This window comes from Coenobita brevimanus, chromosome 71 (assembly GCF_032717465.1).
Source record: "Coenobita brevimanus isolate Jiangsu-jjx chromosome 71, ASM3271746v2, whole genome shotgun sequence".
NCBI classification, from domain to species: Eukaryota; Metazoa; Arthropoda; class Malacostraca; order Decapoda; family Coenobitidae; genus Coenobita; species Coenobita brevimanus.
In genome coordinates this window covers 27759318-27782890 of record NC_137024.1, presented here as the reverse complement: position 1 = coordinate 27782890, position 23573 = coordinate 27759318, and the positions used below count along the sequence as shown (strand labels likewise).

General features: G+C 42.3%; 1 protein-coding gene across 1 annotated transcript in view; it reads left to right on the top strand.

Moving 5' to 3' along the window:
* Positions 1-23573, top strand: part of LOC145406715 (lachesin-like) — a 146666-nt gene that overhangs the window by 114051 nt on the left and 9042 nt on the right. The window contains exons 5-7 of the mRNA XM_080277814.1: positions 10621-10749; positions 12144-12272; positions 13401-13571. Of these exons, the coding sequence (XP_080133940.1) occupies positions 10621-10749; positions 12144-12272; positions 13401-13571 (429 nt within the window). The remainder of the gene's footprint in view (positions 1-10620; positions 10750-12143; positions 12273-13400; positions 13572-23573) is intronic.

Sequence of the window (23573 nt, the reverse complement as noted above, 5' to 3'; positions counted from 1 at the left end):
GTGGGCGCTTATTACGTGTTTGTATATTTATTTCATTTACAGGGATTACTAGGGTCCTTCTGACGTCCACACATCACAGGTATCCGTAAATAGAGCTGACTGAGTTCACCCAGATGCTTAGCTCAGTACGTCACCCAGCTCTTCAAAGATATCAGTTTACATTTCAACTAGGTGGAATCATCGGAGACCCATGTCCCGCTTATAGAACAGACCCACACAACATCAAACGCATAATGCAGCACTGCACTGCACAGCACGCACAGCACATCCCACACTAAGATACAGACACGACATCGACGATGTAGAGAACAACCCAACAGGGATGGCTGGTTGTTTGTGGTCGATGGATTGCTTGGTCAGGAAGACCGAGGTTGAACTAAAACAACAGGATCCTCAAAATTTATCATCAGATTACTTTTTTCCGTACCACATCAAAGTTTACCGATATATATATATATATATATATATATATATATATATATATATATATATATATATATATATATATATATATATAGAGAGAGAGAGAGAGAGAGAGAGAGAGAGAGAGAGCAGTCACCATCCACTCACTCGATGTAGTGCTACTCTCGGGTGTCTGCCCTTTCCTCCGTTTCATCCTTCTTTTCTTCCATCCTCTTCTGTCTTTCTTTCCTTCATTCTTTCCTCTTCCTTCTGCCTGTGGGTGACTCTACACCGAGTGACAAGCCAGATGATTTCCTGTACATCAGAAAACCATTTACTACGCGGGATGGTAACCATATAACCAAATTTTGGCGCCTGGTGGTTTAGTGGGTAATAACTGCTCTCCAATCGGATTGAGCAGATGAAGATTTATTCCCAAGGAGTGGTTGGGGTTTGTTGCTTACGTAATGCCACTCAGGGATGAGTGAGGCTGGTCACTCTCATCTTAAATGTCAGGACCAACTGCCTAGCCCCGGGCTCCTACGCTCCTCATGGGGTAACGTAGGATTGGATGATAGATGGATGGATATATATATATCATTGCACGTCCACTGCTGAACAAAGGTCTCCTTCATCCTGCTCCACGAATTCCTTGACAGAGCCAATCTCTGCCACGTTTTGCCTGCAAACTTCTTTATCTCATCTCTCCACCTCCTGTCAGACCTTTTGCTACTACGCTTGCAGTCTCTTGGAGTTCAGTCACTTAGCTTCTTGTTCCATCGGTTATCCCTTATTCTTGCTACATGGCCTGACCACCTCTATTTTCCTGTTCATTTATAACTTCTCTAATGTCTTTGACTTTAGTCTGTTTTCTCACCCAGGTTGATCTCTTCCTCTCCGTCAAAGATATTCCCAACATTGACCATTCCATTGCTCATGAGAACGGATTAGTTTGTTTTCCATTGATTTTATCAGTTTCCATGTCTCACATCCCCCCTGTGGCGGGGGGGGACACAATCTGGCGGAACTAAGGGGTGGTACTATTACTCTGCGGCCAGGTTGTGTTAGGAAGAATACTGCCACCGTTTTCCCCGCGTGTCGAAAAAGGCGACTAAAAGGGGCGGGGTGAGGGGACTAGGGACCCCCTCCTGTTTGTTAGTTCCTAAAAAGAGACAGGCCAGAGAAAGGGATGGGGGATGGAGCTATCCCCGTACCCTGAAGATTGGGTCTATGAATGTGCGTGGATGTAGTACGATTGAGGCTAAATGAGAGGGGATTGGGAGAATGTTTGTGAGAAGAAAGTTGGATGTGTTAGCTTCGAGTGAAACGAAGATGAAAGGGAAGGGTGAGTCTATGTTTGGAAGTGGGAATGGAAGATTGTCAGGTGTTGACAGAGAAAGGGCAAGAGAAGGTGTGACCTTGTTAGTGAGTCCGGAAGTACAACAGTAGGTGATTGAATGGAAGGAGGTGTCATCGAGACTGATGAGGATGAAAGCGAAATTTGAATGTGAGGTGTGGGTATTTGTGAGTGCATATGGGCCTGGTAGTGAAAGGGATGAAGAAGAGAGGGAGTCTTTCTGGAATGATGTTGAAGAGTGTCTGCAGAGTTTTGGAGCGAATGTGAATGTGGTAATGATGGGAGATCTGAATGCTAGAGTGGGAAATGTAGCAGTTGAAGGTGTAGTTGGTATGCATGGTGTGCCTGGAAGAAATGAAAATGGGGAACGAATGATAGGGATGTGCGTTGAGCGAGAGATGGTGATTGGAAATACTCTGTTTGAAAAGAAAGATATTTATAAGTATACATGGGTGAGACAGGAGGGTGGAAGGGTTGTTGATAGAGCATTGATGGACTATGTGGTTGTGACCAGGAATGTAATAGGAAGTTTGTTGGATGTGAGAGTTCTGAGAGGGGAGGGTGGAGGTATGTCTGACCACTATCTGGTGGAGGGAAAGTTAAGAGTAGGTAAGAGATGGGTGAGAGCTAGGAGGGTTAGGTGTGGCAGGGAGGTTTTGAAAGTGAGTGACTTGGATAAAAGAGAGAAAATGATAGAGTATCAGGAGAAATTGAAAGATGAGTGGAACGCAGTGAAAGATCAGGAAAATGGCAGTCTGGAGGAGGAATGGAAGATGTTTAAGAGTGCTGCGGTGAGGCATGCGGAAGAGGTGTGTGGTGTGAGACGTGTGGGTGGTGGGAGACGTGTGGGTGGTGGTGTAAGAAAAAGAAGTGAATGGTGGTGCAAGGAAGTGAGTATGGCTGTGGCTGAGAAGAGATGTGCATATGAAGTGTGGCTGCAGAGGAAGGATGAGATGTCATATGAGAGGTATAAGGAAAAGAGGAATAGGGCGAGAAGGGCTGTGCATGATGCGAAAGTGGTAGCAGATGAGAGGTGGGGTAGGCGGCTGACTGAGAATTTTCAACAGAATAAGAAAATGTTCTGGAAGGAGGTGAAAAGGGTGCAAAAGGGAAAGTCTGGGAAGGAAGAGCGAGTAAAAGCAGAGGATAGAAGGATGTTAATGCAGATGGATGCAGTAAGGAAGAGATGGGCAGAGTATTTTGAAAGATTGTTAAATGTAGAGGAGGAAAGGGTGGCTGAGATTGTGGCGGATGGAAGGGTGCAAGGAATAAATGTGCTGGGAGAGTTGAATGATTCTTTGATCACAAAGGAGGAAGTGCAGGAGGCAGTAAAGGAGATGAAAAAAAGGAAAGCTGCAGGTATGGATGGGTGTGCCGTGGAATGCCTGAAGGGTGGTGGAGCGACTATTGTTGACTGGTTAGTAAGATTGTTGAATGTGTGCTTTTTAAAAGGTATGGTGCCAATTGACTGGGCAAGTGCTTTTGTGGTCCCGTTGTATAAAGGCAAGGGTGATAAGTATGAATGTACTAGCTTTAGGGGTATAAGTCTGTTGACTGTTGTAGGTAAGGTGTATGGTAGAGTGTTAATTAAGAGAGTTAGAGAGGGTACAGGGGGAGTGATTGGTGATGAGCAGTGCGGCTTTAGGAGAGGGATGGGAAGCGTGGATCAGGTGTTTGCTGTGAGACAAGTGTGTGGAAAGTATTTAGCGAAAGGCAAGGATGTGTTTTGGGCATTCATGGATTTAGAGAAAGCGTACGATAGAATTGATAGGGAGGCTTTGTGGACTGTTTTAAGATTGTATGGACTTGATGGTAGGTTACTAAAAAGGGTGAAAAGTTTTTATGTAAATAGTAGAGCGTGTGTAAGAGTGGAAAATGCTGTGAGTGAGTGGTTTCCCGTGAGAGTGGGGCTGCGGCAATGATGTGTAATGTCGCCTTGGTTGTTTAATATTTATATGGATAGTGTTGTAAGGGAGGTGAATGCAGGAGTTTTAGGTGGAGGTCTGAGTCTGGTGAATGTTGATGGTAGAGAGTGGAATCTGAAGCAGCTGCTGTTTGCAGATGATACTGCACTGGTGGCTGATTCAAAGGAGAGATTGAGACAGTTGGTAGAAGAGTTTGGAAGGTGTGTGAAAGGAGGAAATTGAAAATAAATGAGAATAAGAGTAAAGTGATGAAGTGTACGAGGTCGGTAGATGGTAGGGGGATGAATATAGTTTTGAATGGTGAGTTGCTTGAGGAGGTAGAGTGTTTTAAGTATTTAGGGTCACATGTTGCTGTGGATGGAAGAATAGATGCAGAAGTAGAGTTTAGAATGAATGATGTAGGAAAGGTGCTGAGAGGAATGAAAAAAGTGTTTAGATGTCGTTCGCTTAGAATGGATGTAAAGAGAAGGCTGTATGAGGTTGTTGTGGTACCGACTGCATTATATGGGGCTGAAACATGGAATATGGGTGTAGCAGAGAGGAAAAGTTTGAATGTAATGGAGATGAGGTGTCTGAGAAGTATGTGTGGAGTCATGAGTATGGATTGAGTGAGAAATGATGAAGTGCGAAGGAGAACTGGAGTTGTCCGGGAGATGGCTGGTAGAGTTGAGCAGAGAGTGTTGCGATGGTTTGGGCATATGGAGAGAATGGATAATGAGCGATTGGTGAAAAAGATAACTAGATCTGATGTGAGAGGTGTAAGGCTGAGAGGGAGACCACGAATAGGATGGATGGACAGTGTGAAGAGAGCGTTGGATGCGAGAGGGATGTCTGTTGAGCAAGGAATTGTGACTGTGAGTGACAGAAATAAATGGAGAGAAATTGTGAATGAACAAATTATGACGCAGCCCTGGGGGGATATTCTCCCGCATTTGGTCTGATCAGCTAATCAGGTTAGATGCGGGTAAGGGGATGGGTCTATTATGATGTGGCAGGGGTAAACCAGCTCTGTTGTCGGGCCCTGCTGCGGATGTCACTGATTGCACTGCGCAGTTGACCCTCGTGCGGTGTGGTGTGGTGAGGATCTGTCCCTTCTTCCCTTTGGGGCTAAGATGCGAATGAATGTGTTTGAATGGATGAGTACATGGGGAGTGTGTCGTCCTGTATCAGCTACCTCCCTCTCCTTAGGGGAGGCAGCCAAGGTATATAGATAGATAGATTTCTCACATCCGTACGTCATAGCTGGTAATGTACATACATTCGTTATATACTTTTCGTTTCGTACATACTGTATAGGCAAGCTACTTTTGATGATGTCTCAGTGTTTAACAAAACCTGTACATCCAACCGTAGTGTCTTTTCATTTCGTTTTCATGGTCTTTTGTTAGTTTTAGTATTTACTCCAAGTAACTGTGCACCGTAACTTCTTCAAGAATTTCTTCATTTATTTTGAGGCCCTTTGTTGTATTTAAACAAAAAATCACTATACTTTTTCCCCGGTTCATCTTTAACCCTCTTTGAGACTTTCTCTGTTTAGGTCATTTAACATTTCTTGCAGTGTCTCAGCTGCTTCTTAAATTATGGTAATGCCATTTGCAAACCTTAAATGGTTTGCGTTTTCTCCATCTATGTTTACTCTGTTTTCTCCTATTCAAGCTTTTTGAAAATGCTTTCAGTGGATGCTGTAGATATGAAATGTAGCGTTCCCACTGTTTCACTGTTATTAAAGAGTAGCGCATTACACCTATTTACCAAAAAAAAAGAAGAAGAAAAAAAGTTGCTCCGCTCTGTAGCGTCACTACTTGTACTGCCGCTACTCCCAATATTGCCAATGGAAGCAGGGTTGCGTGCTGATGGCGGAGAGTATAGAAGAAATGGTTGATAAATATCCAAAGATGAAGACAGGGTGTGGTCCAAAAGTCCTAAACACTGAGTAGACAAAGGCCATGATCTGTGGTTGTGACATTGGACCGGTTACGAATCTGGGTAACTGGCGATGCACTATATGTAGGAGGGTGTGAGTAATAGAAGCATTTTCAGTACTGGATGTAGTGATCGGGTTCACAAGAGATGTTAAGAAGTACGTGGTAGTCTGAAGCTGGTGGTGGATTTTAGGTGTTGTAGATGAGGGGGCGCTGCCAGACCACTCGATGGAAGACTAGTAAGATCCGTGGTGATAGGATATGTGATGCAGTTCAGGTACCTCAATGATGTCATCAATGCAGGGGGTGGTGCCGAGCACAGCGCCGTTGAAGGCTGCATAGTGGTTGGGGAAAGGTTCAGAGAATTGGAAGTTGCGAATGTTTTCATTGTCCGCAAAAGGGAAGGTGTTTGATGCCAGTGTTAGGAGTGTCATATTGTATGGCAGTGAAACATGAGGTGTAGAAGAGGAGGGTATATAGAGACATGGGCATGATCTGATAGATGTGTGGAGTGAAGACATTTGTCGGAATATCTTCAAAAGAGCTGAGAGGGCTGCCGGGTGTGGATATGCACTAGGAAGGAAGTAAAAAAGAGAAGATCTAGATATTTTGGACATGTTGAGAGGATTATCCCAGAAAGTTGGGTGAGGAGATGTAGTGTCTTTGTGGCACCAGGCCGTTGATGTAGAGGTACACCGAGGAAGACTTGGGACGAAGTGGTGTGTGCTGACCATAGATATGGATGTATTACAATAGAGCTGGTTGACAATGCACGATTAATGAGTGCTATCAGATGAACCTTTCTGGCCCACTTCACATGGAAATTAGACGTAAAACTGATTATAATGATTTAAGAGGCTAAAGTCAACAAATGGAAAAAGAGTTCCAAAAGGCATACTCTACGGTACATAGAGGAAAAGAAGACATAGGATAGTGACATTAAAGAGGCTCGTAGCAATAATTAGTGAAAAATAAGTAGTAAACCATGCACTTGGCATCCGTTTTCAGTGTGTACGGTGTTTCTGGTTGAGCGTTTTACCACTGTACACCGGGAATCCGTGCATACTGACCCCAAGCCACGCATACGGAAAGGTCGCTGAACTTACCTTCTGTGGATGGTGCATATAATTATGACGTCGTGTATACAGCCAGCCATATCCGCCAGGATGGCCCTTATCTCTGCGTGATGCTTCTGCAGGTCACTGAGGGTAGGGTCTATGAGGCAGGCATCAGCGTGAGGAAGCCAGGTAGAGACGGCCTATGAAACAGTGGCAAGGGACGGGCACTGCTATTGTTGTCATGTTTCCTGTGTACGATAGCTCTGAGAGTCACCGATGAATGAAAAATTCTTTATTATCAAACGGGGACAAGATCTAACTCAGCCCTTGTCATTAGTTTCTACATATTGGGTACAAGTTACAGCACACAGGTCACAGCACACATATACTTTATCAAAACCATTATAGGCGAGGGTAAGAGCAGTTGCAAGCGACTGTGTTTGTGTGTCAAGCTGTGGGTGTGAGTGACGGGGCTGCTGCTTGAGTGAGGGACAACTGCATGAGTTGCTATCTTCGAGATCGGCAAATTACTTCACCGCCAGTCAGAAAGTGTGGTGTATGAATAAAAGAAGAAGTGCCTAGTGAATGAATCAATAAGTTTAGTACATCACAACAGGGTCCGGTGAGAAGGGATGCGATAGAGAAAGGATGAAAGATGAGAGGAAACTGGGAAGGAGGGATCACGACAGGAGGTGAGAAGAAAGCGCAAAAGTGGTAGGGAAACGGGGAAGTGAGGAGGGGAAAGGAGGTAAGAAGATAAGGAAAGCATTTATATCATCTTCCATCACTTTTCGTCTTATCTTGGCACAATTTAATATCCTATATTCTGAAACAAACAAGGTTCTGAAGACTTCAATGATGGGTGGGTGACTGTGTGTCCGATTTCGCTAAACATGATGTAAATTGATCTCCCATTTTCTTTTTTATTTAATATCTGTGCGAAAGCCGGTATTTATTTGTACTCGACTTGTGTGTGTGTGTGTGTGTGTGTGTGTGTGTGTGTGTGTGTGTGAACAAAATATTACAGAAAGATTTCATCCGATTTTAATCCATCTGTGGAAGGGCTGAGGATTAGCCAAGAGGTTGACTTACCTTCTTCTTCCTTTTTTTTTTTTTTTAAAGAATAGGTGCAAGTTTATGGCTGTAGGACTAAGCTACAGTCTGGCTTCGCAAAACCTACTCAAACAAATTTAATCCAATCTAGACCAGAACTCGGTGGAACTGTTGGGGCTAAGTCAAAAACGAAGTGTGTCAGTTTGGGAACAACCAGTCAAAAGTCAGGGTCACAGGGCAAGGTCAGATTTCAAACCGTGTGTCGGTGTTTGAAGAAAATAACTAAAACACTTTTGATCTGACTAGAACCGAACTTGGAAGGGTTAAGAGTCAGCCAAGAGGTTGACCTGTAGTTGTTTGGAACAATTGGTTAGAGTTCAGGGTCACATGGCAAGGTCAGCTTAAAGTTTGTATCCGATGTAGACCAAGTTTGTGGAAGGGTTCAGGGTACGACAAGACTAAAGGAATCAGGTTTTTAAAATAGTTAAATGTCAACACCACAGAGAGAGGTCAAAGGTCAGGGTATGGCAAGGTCAGCTTAAACCGTTTAGATGTGATTTAGGCCAGACTTTGTGGGAGGGTTCAGGCCAACTCCAGGATGAAGGTATTTAATTTTCAGAGCAATCTGTTGAAGGTCAAGGCGCAGGGCAAGGCAAATATTCGGCCCTTAGACCAGTTGGTGGGCGCACAAGTATTGCACTTATTATTATTATTATTATTATCATTATTATTATTGTTATTATTATTATTATTATTATTATTATTATTATTATTATTATTATTATTATTATCATCATCATCATTATTATTATTATTGTTATTATTATTATTATTATTATTATTATTATTATTATTATTATCGTCATCATCATCATCATCATCATCATCATCATCATCATCATCATCATCTTTTTCCCCCTTATCTCTGTTTTCGGAACCAACCTCACCCTTGTTTTTTTGCGAAAATAAAGGTTGGAATTGTGATGATGATGATGATGATGAATCAGACCAAGAAGTAGACGAGTTCACTCTGAATGAACTTGGTGGTGCCTTGGTCACCACATGTCAGCTGGTAGCTGCGCTCGATTCTGAGATTTGTTAGACTGTTGAACTCCGTTTACTTCCCCCATGTCCCTCCTCACCCAGCAGTATAACTCAAAACGTGGATTTTAACCGAAGATTGCTGGTCACATTTTATGGGTAGATTGTGGCTTGGCAAAAACTGTCTATCCTAACCCTTCAGAGCCCTGGATTGCTGCACATGAGATTATGTGGGGAAAGTACTTAAAGTAGCGCACAACCTTTCTCTTACCAGTTCATGTTCACAGAGCTCATTTTTCACTAACAGGGGTACCCGGCGTTGCCAGAGAAAAACTCTATGATCGTGCATATACCGGCATTGCCTGGGACCATAGATGGCCACTCCCCCTGTGGGAGAGGAACCCCGGGGTCAAATTTTACCCAGTGAACCTTTGTTCCTCCTTGGGTCTGTTTCCCAAGGAATATATGGGCATATTCCTGTCAAGGTCCTATTTTCCTACTGCCCACCCACCCACCGACCTATTCCACCCACCCACCTACCCTACTCATCCACCCACCAACCTTCCACCACTCTGCAACCCACTCACCTACCCACGCTGCCTCACCACACCCACCAAACCCTGTCCACCGACGTACCTCACCCTATCATACCCACCTTCCAGTCCGACCATCCAACCGACCCGTTGTAGCTAATAATATTGTGGTGACAGAATTTGGAAAAAAGAAAGAAAAAAAAAAAAGTGGGGGGGGGGGCTCTACGAAAAAATTGACATCAAAAAATTAGTTCTAGTGTCGGTCATCAGGAGCGCCACTTTAGCATCTGTGATGTATTCGCTGTAAAAAGTCACCTCTGTTAAAGCCCTTTAGAGAGTTAAACAGCATATACATCCCCCTCGATTTTCATAGAGGACAGACAGACAGACAAACATTATATATATATATATATATATATATATATATATATATATATATATATATATATATATATATATATATATATATATATATATATATATATATATATATATATATATATATATATATATATATATATATATATATATATATATTTATATATGGAGCCTCTGTGGTACAGTGGTTGAGTGTGCGTTTCGCACGCTGGTGAGCGCGGGTTCGCCTCCGGCCAGAGTTGTATAAACTTTGGGAAGCGTTCACCAAGCCACTTGCTACTTTGGCGGACACAAGGGGTGCTGTGGTTGAACTAGTGTCACATACTAGTATGCTTGCACCCAATCGGCTTAAGGCGGGCTGATTACACTTGGTTCACAGACTACACACACATCCAAAACCACTACTACACTACAATTACACTTACAAGCACTTCTCACCCGACATACAATCTCTACCAGACAGCCTAAGCCACTTGGTAGAGATACATTGGCTGTATCGTCCCTGCTTCGGTAGGGATAGGCCGGTCCTGCAGTGGACCTCAACGGCTGAGGAGGATATATATATATATATATATATATATATATATATATATATATATATATATATATATATATATATATATATATATATATTTCTTTACACATTCTCTCTCTCTCTCTCTCTCTCTCTCTCTCTCTCTCTCTCTCTCTCTATATATATATATATATATATATATATATATAGAGAGAGAGAGAGAGAGAGAGAGAGAGAGAGAGAGAGAGAGAGAGAGAGAGAGAGAGAGAGAGAGAGAGAGAGAGATTATTTATATAATGCCCCACTCAGTTACATTTGGGTGATGCTGAGCTCGAGAGGGTTAGTGACTCCTCCACAGTTGAGGGGGTTAAATGCAATGTAACCTTTCTGTGTGTGTGTGTGTGTGTGTGTTATTACCGTTCTGGTGCGTGTTTCAGTGTTGACGTGGGAGGGGCCGGAGTTAGTGTTAGAGAAAGTAACGCGGGACGACATGGGAGCCTACCTGTGCATCGCCTCCAACGACATCCCGCCTGCCGTCAGCAAGAGAATGATAGTACAAGTCCACTGTGAGTATTATTTATTTCTCCTTCCTGTGAGATGTTGTCCATTTTTGTGTGCCAGATCCTTCTTATTCCTTTTCCGTAAGTTATATTCTTTCCTATGAGTAATGTTAATATCCCTGTAATCATGTTATACTTCATGGCCCATGCTCGCCATTGCCCGCTGCAGTGGGGTGGCGCCTGAAAATAGTAGAGATTAATTTATCATTCCTCCTTCTTAGTTTTTCTGCAGTAAATATTTTGCATCCCTACACCATCATTTTCTGGAACCCTATGGTGATAATCAGACTTATTTTTAGCTTAGTTAATCTTTATATGGTAGGTGGTGGCGTCTACTTTCAGGTGACTAAATGAGTGACAAGGCAAACTGTTTACTTTAATTCAGGAATCCGTTCACTACGTTCAGTGTGTACCATATAACCAAATGACTCGTTGTTATATAGTGAATTAAGGCCCTGTAATCGGATGGGGCCTCAGGGGTTTACATCCGAGGGAGGGTTGAAATTTACTGCTTATATAATGTCTCTCAGGGACAAGTGAGGCTCGCTTTAAATGTTGGGACCGAGTAGCCTAGCCTTGTATCCCACACAGTCTTGATAGGGCACAGTAGGATTGGGTGATGAACGAATGGGTATAGATTCGTGGATAAGAGTTCTTGTTGCGATATTGGATGCAAGGCTCTGGACCCACAAAACTCTTGAAGGACGATGACGTACTGCCGTTTATTTTATTCTTACACGACGCTATTATCCAACCCAAGGGAGACCTCTTATGATGAATGGGATAATAGCATCTGTATCTAATCTCCTCCGGCACGAAAAAGGTCTTCTCTTGGTTGAATAAAATCGTCTGGAGGTAGCAGCAATAATTTAATATAATACCTCATCTTAGTGAATGAGTTAACAAGGGCAAAATCATCATCTGATAGACCCACCTTCGAATCGGGACAGGCATAATGTAGACGATATGTTACACATTCAATAAAATCTGTTGTAAGAGTTGACATCAGTAGTATATTTCTGCCGTTATATGTTCCTCCTTACCCTTTCCTCATTTCTTGGATTACCCTCTACATACTATCATTGTCCCTGTCGTCCACATATTACCACTGTCCCTATCATCCACATAATATCACTCTCCCTATCATTAACATATTATCAACTGTCCCTCTCAGCTACATATTATCGCCCCCTTTACCTACGCCATCTATTACACCTTCTGCCTCGCCCATATCTCACTCCATCTTAACCTCTCCCCAAATTTAACCTCACTAGCACCTCCTCCTTCCCTAACCTTATTTAGCCCACTCACCCCCCATTTATCATCCCTCTCACCCCCCCATTCATCACCCCCTCTCACCACCCATGTATCACCCCTCTCACCCCGCCTCTCCCCGACAGTCCACCCTGTAATCCGGATCCCAAACCAGCTGGTGGGTGCGCCCCCCGGAACCAACGTCACCCTGGAGTGCGAAGTGGAGGCCAGCCCCAAGTCTATCAACTTTTGGACTAAAATGCTCGACGATCTGAGTAAGCATGTAGAGGGTAGCTGAGTTTGTCTTTAAGATTTATGGCGCTCTATAATTTGTACTGTTTCTTATTTGTACACACACACACACACACACACACACACACACACACACACTTCCCTATTATTGTACCAGTATATTCTTCTCTATCTCCCTCCTTCTTCCCCTCATTTCCTTCCCTTCGACACGCCTACTCACGCCTCCCACACTCCCATACATTCTCTCTCTTCTCTTTGCTTCCTTCCCTCCCAACCTCTCTCTTCGCCTTCGCTCTCCCTCTACTTACGTTGTCTTCCTTCCGTTGCCATCTTTTCTTCCCGTCCCTCACCCCATCACTCAGTCTCCGTCTCCCTCACCCCCTCTTAGCCCCACTCCACCCTCACTAGACCTCCTCTCGCCCCAGTCGCATTGTCATCATCCTTTTACTTTCTTCTATCCTCTTTCTGACCCCACTCCACTCTCCTCACACCCATCCTTTCTTCATATTCTTCTCTCCTCCCTTGCTCTCCCATCTCTGTCTCATCTCGCCCTCCACACTTACCCCCTCTCTTCTTTCCTCACCATTTTCTCCTCTCCCCTCATCATCTCGCCACACGCACACCTGCCTCCTTGTCTGTTCCACTTCTCTTCCCTCTCCCCATCTCCTCCCCAACTCCCCACTTTCCCCCATCCCCCTCTGCCACCGTCCATCTCCACAGCCTCCCCCTCCCCCCAATCATGGATTTCTGACAGTAAGTAAACAAGAAGGCTGTAGTTACTGTATTTTGTCTACCTTCTGTCTCTCTCATTTCCCTTGCCCTCTCCCACTCTCCCCTTAACATCTCTCCTCACAAGCCTCAAAATCGACTCGCGAATATGCGGGCATGAAACGACTCCAGGTATACTGTATTCACGTTAACTTGGCCCAGATTTTTGTTCTTTTGAGGCTTGTTTTACGTAGCTCAGCGCTAGAGAAAAAACAAATACTACGACATTACTTTCTTTTCATATCGTTTCTTCGTGACTAGCACATCCTAGACCAAATTAAAGCAAAAGGAGTATAGTCTTTCTTTTCCTTCTCATTTTTTCCATCTTCCTATACTGCCTCCCCTACCCCCTTCTCCCCACTCACACCCTCGTCTCCCTACAGGCCCTCAAATCGTGGACTCCCGGAAGTACGTGAACGAGGAGACGGTGGTTAACCAGTACACCCTCAAGATGCACCTCACCATCAGGGACCTCAAGGCAGACGACTTTACCAGCTATAAGTGCACCGCCAAAAACTCACTGGGCGAGGTGCAGGGATCCATTAAACTGTATGGTAAGTTACGATAGAGCGCTCTCTCTCTCTCTCTCTCTCTCTCTCTCTCTCTCTCTCTCTCTCTCTCTCAAACAGTAAAAATTTGAAATTGCTAGAGAAGTAGAGAAAATCTGGGTAGAGGAGAAGCGGACAGCAGTAGTTGCCCAGGTTAATGGCAACGACCTCTTCCTCAAGAACAACATAGTTGATGCTTCAAAAAAGACTATAGGTGATGCCATGACTCTAGCTGGTGAGATAAAACTCAGGACAAATAGAGGCATGACAATCGGCATATTGCCAAGGGTGTGTGGTGATAACTGTGCCATCAGTAAAGCAGTAGGCATAAATTCCACTTCAGCTGACTTTTGCGCCCGGAGAGAAGTGAAATTTGTTGACCCATTTGATGAGTTCTAAAGGCAACAAAAGTTTACCTTTGTGATAGTGTACATTTATGTGACAGTGGGAAGGCCCATTTTTGTGACTTCCTCGTCCACATCACTTTAGGTTGTTGAGGGCAAGCCATGATGTGGTGTCAAGCTGTCCAGTAGACGCACCAGACATAAACAGATTTCCCGCCAAAGTCAAAGAAACTGCCTCAGAAAGATAAAAGTTCCTTCCTCAGAAAGCCCTACAGTCTGTCCACCACAGATAAAAGATCCCCCAAGAAAGAGAAGTGACTTTCTGTCACGGAACTATTCCACCTCATTTGAGGACTGTCTCATGGCATCTGGCAGACTCCAAACCCCAGAGAAGCAGCCGTGCTCCTCAAGTTAGGAAACCACATTTGCTGAATTCATCCTCTAATGCTAAACAAGGACTGGCCCAAGAAAGAAAGAACTGCCTCCAGATATGCCAGTACCTCCGGGAAAAGGAGACAACTAAGGGGTTCTAGGAAAAGGCCGGAGCCCCATCAGATAATTTTCTCCAATACTAGGTCAGTTAGAAAAAAATTGTCCGAATTCAAGTCATTCATGGCTCCAGAATATTTCGATGTGTTGGCCATCACAGTCATGGATTCATAGTGATGGTAGAGATTCTGTTGGACAGTTTGACATAGCTAGTTACAAAACGTTTCATGAAGACAGTACTAGATAAGAAGGGGGCGGGATTTTAATGTATCTCAGTGACAACTTAAATCCTGTCAATTGTAAACTTATACTCCGTTTTTTTTATTGAGGCGAAGATGCACTTGACAGGTTGATGATGATTGGCTGATTGCAACATGTCCAAAAAATATTTACTAACCCAAATTTCCCTCTCAGATATTTGTTGTCGGTTAATAATGCTAGATTATGAAGTAATGTTGCATTCAGCAAATAATCATCAATCTTTCAAGTGCATCTTCGCCTCGAAAAAAAAAGAAAAACTGAGTTATAGGTCAGACCACGAAATGTTAGGCGTGGACCTTCATCTAAGCAACAGTACATATAAGTAAGTTTTTGTATACAGGCCTTCACATCAGCTCGCTGACAAGGATTAAAATATGTACAGAAGTTTGAGCAGCATAGTTAGCGGTAAAACATCTGTAATTCTTGGTGACTTCAACTGTCAAGTAAACTGGGACAACCGAACAATTGATGCTGAAAGTAGGCGTCTTGTAGACTTTGCTGATGATTTTTTTTTCCCCAGTGGGTTAACGAACCAACTAGAGGCAATAGCATCATAGATCTTGTGTTCACTACGGAAGATGAAAGTGTTACCATCTTGTCTGTTGGTGAACCACTGGGAGGTAGTGATCCCAACCTGATTAGGTTCTCTCCACGTATTTTTTTGCGAAAGATCATATGGATCTCGCTACAGCAAACTAGACTTCCATCAAGCCGCCTTAGCAGGTTTTAGAGAAAGATTATGATGGCAGTAATAGAGGACAGTAATGTAAATGCAGAGTATCACTCAAAGAGCAATTTTCAGAACGACAGGTTACATTCATACTCTCTAAGTCCACAACGCCAAACTCATTTCAGCCAAAGCGGCCTAATAATGAAGTGGCCACTGCAATAAAAGGGAGAAGAGCTGCATCCAAGAGGGTCAAAAGCAGCCAAGGACCATGAAGATTTGGACTCCTTCAAGACTGTATGTAGGAGAGTGAAAGCTCTGATAAAGTTGGCTAAAAGGAATGAAGAAGTCAGGATGGCATCGCGATGCAAAGAGCCCTAAAGATTTCTTTAGCCATGTAAACAGTAGGAAACCTTTCAAAGGTAGTACTGGACCACTTAAGGATCAATCGGGTATAATGCAAAGCTCAGGCTTGGATATGGCCAACACTCTAAATAACTATTTTGCTTCGATCTTTGCGATAGAAGATACTCATGACATGGCAAGACTAGTTCTAGTCTGTGAGAATGAAGATTCCCTCATCCTCTGATGTACATCTGAGGAGGTGGCAGTAAGAACTGACAAGCTAATATTTACAAGTCTTTGGTCCAGATTAAATCCCTCAGAGTTCTTAAAGATGTACATGTCCAGGTAACTCCTTTACTTTCAAAAATCTTCAACAAGTTGCTGGAAACAAGGAAAGTGCCAGATGAATGGAAGCTGACAGATGTGACCCCAGTCTTTAAGCGATAGGATCAGGAATGACGTAAGAATTGTCGTTCGGTTAACCTGACCTCTATCATGGTAAAAATGTTAGAAGGAATGGCAGCAAACAGACAGTCAAAAATCTTGGAAAATTTCAACCTGCTCGAATTTTTCCACAAAATGTTGAGTGTGTATGACAGGAATAAAGCACTAGACACCGACAATGCACCTCACCTCAGACTAGTGTGAAAAGTGCTTGCACTCGGTATATATACAATATATATATATATATACAATATATATATATATATATATATATATATATATATATATATATATATATATATTCATATATATATATATATATATATATATATATATATATATATATATATATATATATATATATATACATATATATATATATATATATATATATATATATATATATATATATATAGGTTTACACATGCGTTATAAAACTGGCTAACGGATGGGAAACAGCAAGTAGTTACCAACGAAATTTCTTCTGACTGAGCTTCAGTCACTTAGAGTTTCCCAAGGTGGTCCACTCCTGTTCATCATTTGTATTGGTGATATAGATGTTTGTCTGTTAAGTGTGATCTCAAAGTTTGTAGAGGATATCCAGATTGGAGCAAATGTAATCAATCTTCAAGGAATTGAAAAACCCCAGGCAGGCTTGTGTAGGCTAGGAGAATGGTCTGAGACACGGCATGTGCCATTTATATTGGAGAAATGCAAAACGATGCATACTGACTTTGACATTCCTAGTTCTGACTATTCACTTTTGAGAAGAACTCTGAGGATGACTGATTTGGAGGAAGGACTTAGATGTACTGGTCAGCAGTGACCTAAAATTTTCCAAACAGTATCGAAGTAGAGAAAAAGGCCAAGAAATTGCTAGGCTACATCCAGAGGAAGTTTCGTTATGGAAAATAAGAGATTGTTCTTAATATGACTGTTTCTGGATAACGCTGTGCAGTTCTGGTAACCTACTGTACACTTAGGAAAGATATAAACTGTATATATAAGACCTGAAGGAATTCAAGCTAGAGCTTCAAAGCTTACTCCATCCGTCAGGAAACTGAGTTATCAGGAATGCCTGAGCGTTTTGGGACTGTTTTCGTCAGAAACTCATAGACTACAAAGTCAGCTTATTGAAGTGTTTAAAATACTAAATGGGTGTGATAATCTTCACGTAGTATGTTGGTTAGTCTCAAAACGAACTCAAAACCCAACAATGGTTGGGAAGATTTAACACCACCATGTGTGAAAACTTTTTCACGTGCAAGGTCTGAGTATGTAGTGGGTATGCATTCCCAAGCATATACGAAGTACCACCTATACTCGGTTCCACGGAGTCTGACGCACTGATTTTGCCAGCCGAGGACAGGTGGATCTGGTAACACTGCGCGACGTACTCGGGCGGTGATTGGTGGATTTCCATTGTGTTTGAATGTGCTCCAAAGTGACTTTGTATTTCAACCAAGGCCCTCATTGATTTGTAAGATACCGGATTATACAGATACAAATTAAAGCAATGATATCTTTAATGTTAAATATGTGCCTTTAAAATTACTAGAGTTAAACCTGAACGACAATGATAACAAAAAGTAAGTAAAGTCGCGACTGGATGCAAACGGACAAGTCAGCGACTGATTTAAATTCATTTAATTATGTTTGATTTCGTTTATACTGCACGCGGTTTTATTATAGCAGCATATTTCAACTATTATTTTCTCATGGAGTTTGCTTTTATCTTACTTTCCTTTCTTCCACCATTAAAAAAAATTCAGTTCATTCTATAATGATGTAATCCATTACTTTCCCGGCTTTTTGTCGAGGGGACAGAGATACATGCTTGAGGATGCACTGTGACCAGGGATAGGATGTCCGTCTGTATGTCTGTCTCTTATGATACGAAAATGTTAGGGAAAATCAAACACCAAACTTATTCATGTAAGAAATAATTCTACTGAATCTGACTGGGAATACAAACAAATGCAGATTTTTAAAGGTACTGTTGCCTATGAAGGTAATGAAAATATGTATGTACACTATATATACTGAGAATGGAATAGCATGTATTGTCCCCAGTGAGGTGTGTGTGTGTGTGTGTGTGTGTGTGTGTGTGTGTGTGTGTGTGTGCTTACACAAATCATAATTATCAAAAGATAAGCTAAGCATATCTAGGGTCAGGTTGTATATTAGCAGATGGGGTAATGAAAGGCATGGTGAAGACTGTAGACTGTGACACTGTGTAGTAGTGGTAGGAAAAACATTCAAGCCTTCACAGGACCTCGGGACCACCTTGCTATGAATGTCTGAATTCCCGCCACAGTCGCTGACTTGTCCGTTTGCATCCAGTCGCGACTTTACTTACTTTTTGTTATCATTGTCGTTCAGATTTATCTCTAGTAATTTTAAAGGCACATATTTATCATTAAAGATATCATTGTTTTAATTTGTATCTGTATAATCCGGTATCTTACAAATCAATGAGGGCCTTGGTTGAAATACAAAGTCACTTTGGAGCACATTCAAACACAATGGAAATCCACCAATCACCGCCCGAGTACGTCGCGCAGTGTTACCAGATCCACCTGTCCTCGGCTGGCAAAATCAGTGCGTCAGACTCCGTGGAACCGAGTTTAGATGTGGACCGCAAAGACTTTAAGATACTAACTTTTTCCTGTAACTTCTTCAACTCTCTCTCTCTTTCTCTCTCTCTCTCTCTCATACAATTTATATCCTTTATTTATGCGAAAAAGTGTGTGAGTGAATGTGTATGCAGGAGAGAGAGAGAGAGAGAGACTTCTTATTCATTCACGTTTTGGAGGCGAGATAAGCCCCGCCCACATTATGTCTCAGTAACCAGTCACAGGCAGTGCACTGTATCCTGGTACAAGCGCTGATAAACCCCTCTGATTCGGTGCTTTTAATGAAGATCACCATCAGTGCCCTTCGCAAAAATGCATTAGCCGAGGGAAGGGTCGGAAATCCTATCGCCCGCCCGCTACCAGGAAAGAAGAGACCCAAGTTACAAGAGCATAACACTTTTCACTTCAGCTCTGAGTATACGTATCCGATTATTTTTTAGCTGATGTAAAAGTATAATGGAGATGAACGATAAGTATATTCAAGGAAGACGTTGGATTAGAGGAACGTAAAACAGCACTTGTAAAATCGACCCGGGTGGGCAGGGGTTATTTTGCCTTCGTGAAGTAAGTGAATAATGGACAGGTGTGAGGCAGTGAGGGGAGAACGCAGACAAGATTACTTTCTCGTCTGGCCACACTCAACGCCACGACGCCAGCGTTGTCCAGTATTTTTAGACCATTCACTGTACTGTAGAGGCTCTGTAGGTTGCCCCCGAATTCCCCTTTCACACACACACACACACACACACACACACACACACACACACAAAGCCATGTTATAATTTTTCCATTCAGCTAATCCCTTCAGTCCGGTTAAGTACTTAATATTACTATAATTGTACTCTACGATGTTCTCTCTACGATTACTCACATGTTCATGCTTCCTCCAGGCGATTTGATTCAGCTGAAGAGAGACTTTTCACTCTGGTGTGGTTATGCAGATCTTTAACTTATTCACTAAAGATATCTCCTATGAACTGAAAAAAAAAAAAATCATTTGGTGGTGACAAGAATAGAATAAAACTGCATGATGGGAGTGAAGAGGTTAAGGTCAATAATCTTTTACTAATATCTTGGGTTCCAAAATAAATAACCCCCGCATGGGTCGGAACAACTCTGGCTTTCGCTGCTTCTTAACATCAGACGATATTATTCATGTGAGAATGATTTACAGGAGCCTGAAAGTGATACACGGGATCCCAACCGTTTGACTATAGATTTTGCTGGTGTTAACGATATCTCATGCTGATAAGACATTTTACAGACTAAAGGCACTGCTGCGGAAAAAAAAAAAAAAAAAAAAAATTCTGGTATGAAACTTCTTAGCTACCAGTGAAAGAATACAGGCAGAAACAAGGTGCGGGTATTACGAGTAAAGGGGCTTGAGCCAGACCGTGATTGCACTTAGGACCGTGTTATTAAGCCTGGCGATTGAAGGTGTGGACAAGCCGATAATATTTACCATCATTTCTGATGGATATAATGATGACGCAGCGTGTCTAACCTTTCTTATTCCTTGTTGCCTGCACTCTAATGTGGCATGCAGGCTGATCACGTCTAACAATTTACAGTTGCAGGTGTTCCCTATATGTCCGTCACAACATAAAAATATTACTTGTTTCATCGCCCACTACTGCCGCCGTTTGATGCATATTACAACAGAGAAGCTAAATGTCAGACCATGCCTTAAGCTTTTTTACGTCATTAACCACATCACTCTGATTTTTCATTTTATTCTTGCTATCTTTAAGCGATTTTATTTAACTCAGGAGAGATTTTTCGAGGTGGAAGAGTTAAGCACATCCTTCATTCATCCCTTCAGTACGAGAGATCTTTCCTTAGCTGAACACAGTCGTCTGATAGTGCCAAGAATAAAGTAAGAATATATATAATAGGGCTGAAGGGGTTAATAGGACGCATGATAATGGTATGGGAGCGTTCATCACGTCGCTGATGTCACGATGTAAACAAACTCCGAACTAAGAGGCGGGATATAACGCTGGTTAAGTACCTACGCAGTTTTATTATGGTCAGTATTTTGAAATTAAATATCAAACATTCGGTGTACATCATCTCAGTCCAACTAATTATTTGTGCATTATGGTAGTTAAATAAGTTCACGTATTTGGTACCTTCATGAACACAAACCCTACAATAAATTTTTATATGTCAGCCTTCATCAGGACGCCATTATCCCCATTATCATCACCACGTGTCAGTCTTAATGTGATCAGTATTTCACCCTGGTGGCATAACTACCTAATCAGGTAGTTTGAGGAATGTCATTCAACACAATAACGTCATGATCAGTGAAGCACCGCAATCTAATTCTGTCATACAGCTGACGTCTGCCAAAGAGAAGCCAGCCCAGTAGTGCTCATTAATCAAATTACTTTATGTTTCTGATTTCTTATAAACAGGTAAAACGTTCACACTTCAGTTCTGACAAGGTTCACTAAAGGATGGGACATTTAGCCTTGACTGCAGTTCGAAAGCCCCATAGGGCAAATATTTTTTTACTGTTATTGTTTTACAGTAATCAGACTTAATCTAACCTAACCTAACCTGCCTTTCTCTTAAGCTAACCTAATCATACTGAACGTCACACAACTTTACTTAACCTAGTCCGAACCTCACCTCACCTCACCTAATACAAACCTCACCTCACCTAACCTAACACACCCCTCACCTCACTTTACCTTCTCTAACCCACCTAACTTAACTTAACGTAACCAAATGTAATTTAAATGTACGCTAACCTTAAATTAACGTAATCGAGTCTAATCCATCTTGAGAAAGAGTAATGTAAAAACAGGGGCTTTTGTCCTATGGGTATCTCCTAGGAGGCTTTTGTCCGGATCATTCCAGGCTTTTTCTTGCAATTTCTTGATACAGTGCTCTGTTTTAGATGTTGAATCATTTTCTTTGGGGTCAAGTTTTGGAATAAGCTTTAAAACCAAAGCAGTTCGATATATGTCCTGTCGTGACTGTAATCATGCCTGATGTGGCAATAGGCTACACTAATACCAGTAGTGTGCTCATTTAACAGCCTATATCTTGGGATACTCGTAGCTGCATCTGCTAGAGCAGCGTTTCTTAACCTGGGGTGCTAGCACCCCCATGGGGTGCTGAAATAAATTTTAGGGGGGTGCTGGAAAATGCTGCATTATATTTTTTCTTACTGGATTTGCTTAGTATTGGCGTCCTTGATTTTTTTTTTTTTTTTTTTTGAGACAGTATAAAATTCAGGTCAGGTGCGAGTAAGGGGATGGGTCTATTATGATGTGGCAGGGGTAAACCAGCTCTGCTGTCGGGCCCTGCTGCGGATGTCACTGATTGCACTGCGCAGTTGACCCATGCGTGGTGTGGTGCGGTGAGAATCTGTCCCTTCTCCCCTTTGGGGCTAAGATGCGAATGACTGTGTTTGAATGGATGAGTAAATGGGGAGTGTGTCGTCCTGTCTCGGCTACCTCCCTTTCCTTGGGGGAAGCAGTCTAGGTATATAGATAGATAGATAAAATAAACTGTCAGGCAGTACTTCACTTTACTTTAACCCTGCAGTAGTGTAGCAACTGCAGTCCCAGTAACCAGATGTAGAGGGGTGCTGGACTGAGACCTTATTACAAGGGGGGTGCTGAGGTGGGAAAAGGTTAAGAAACGCTGTGCTAGAGTATCTGACAGAGTTACAGGTGCTGGGTGTAAATGCTGCCTAACTCACAGCTGGTTGGGACATCTGTTAAACCTAAATGCGCACCTGCTTCCACTTAGATCAAAAGTGCATCTACTGTACATGAATACTGAGCACCTACATCTCGCATTTAAATCCAGTTATACTATGGAAACATTAGCATCCCCAAAGCTGCGCAGTTCTCTTGTTCCATGTTTCCAATTCTTGTTAGCATATGGGTCAAACATAAGTTTCTCATTAACTTTTAGCTTTGATGTGTATCTTGATTTAGCCCGATATCCTACTCCCCTAACATACAGAGGAATCCAGCCTATGTCTGACGAATCTCCCTCTGTTGATACGGGAGACAAAGTGGAGCTGGCGATGTTTTGCCCACACTGCTGCAAGTCGTGATGTCATTTGTTTACTAACGTGAACGCTCCCATAAACAGATTAGCCTGGCGACCTGGTTGTGCATTACATTAGCCTACTGAATACACACCGACCACATCCTCACAGACCTGTTCATATTTATCATCCGAATTTAGAGGAATGCCTTCCTTTCCACGTTCTTTACTACAACCATTTCACTCCGGTGATTTATTTAGTATTGTATTTTTGATATTTTCAGAGGGTTTTATTAAACTTAAGGGAGACGTGTTTTACTGAAGAGGTTAATGGAGACAATACCTGACCCATGGAGCTCAGAAAATCTCTCATGAGCTGAGAAAAAATCGTATGATGGGAACAAGAATACAAGACACGTCATGGTATTCAGTGGGTAAAAAAGAAAAAAAAAAAGCAGATTGTTCCATCGGCCATATTTTGAACAAATTGGGTATGAAACGTCTACCCCAAACTGTGTAATGTCTGGAGGAAACATATATGAAGCATCAAGGCGTCATTGTGCAGAAGGGATTAATGAAGATAGTTTCTCATCCCTTCAGTAAACGTGATGTGTCCGAGGCTGAGTAAAAGCATCTTGAGGTAGCAGTCTGACAAAGAAGGAAGTCATCGTACTGAATTATTTAAGATTGTGAGGATGAAGGTATTGTGACTGTCGTAATGGTACAGTAGGTCTGTGAGCATTAGATGCAGTCAGCTACACGTTACAAAGCACAATCGCCAACGAGATCGAGAAACCAAAACTTCCTT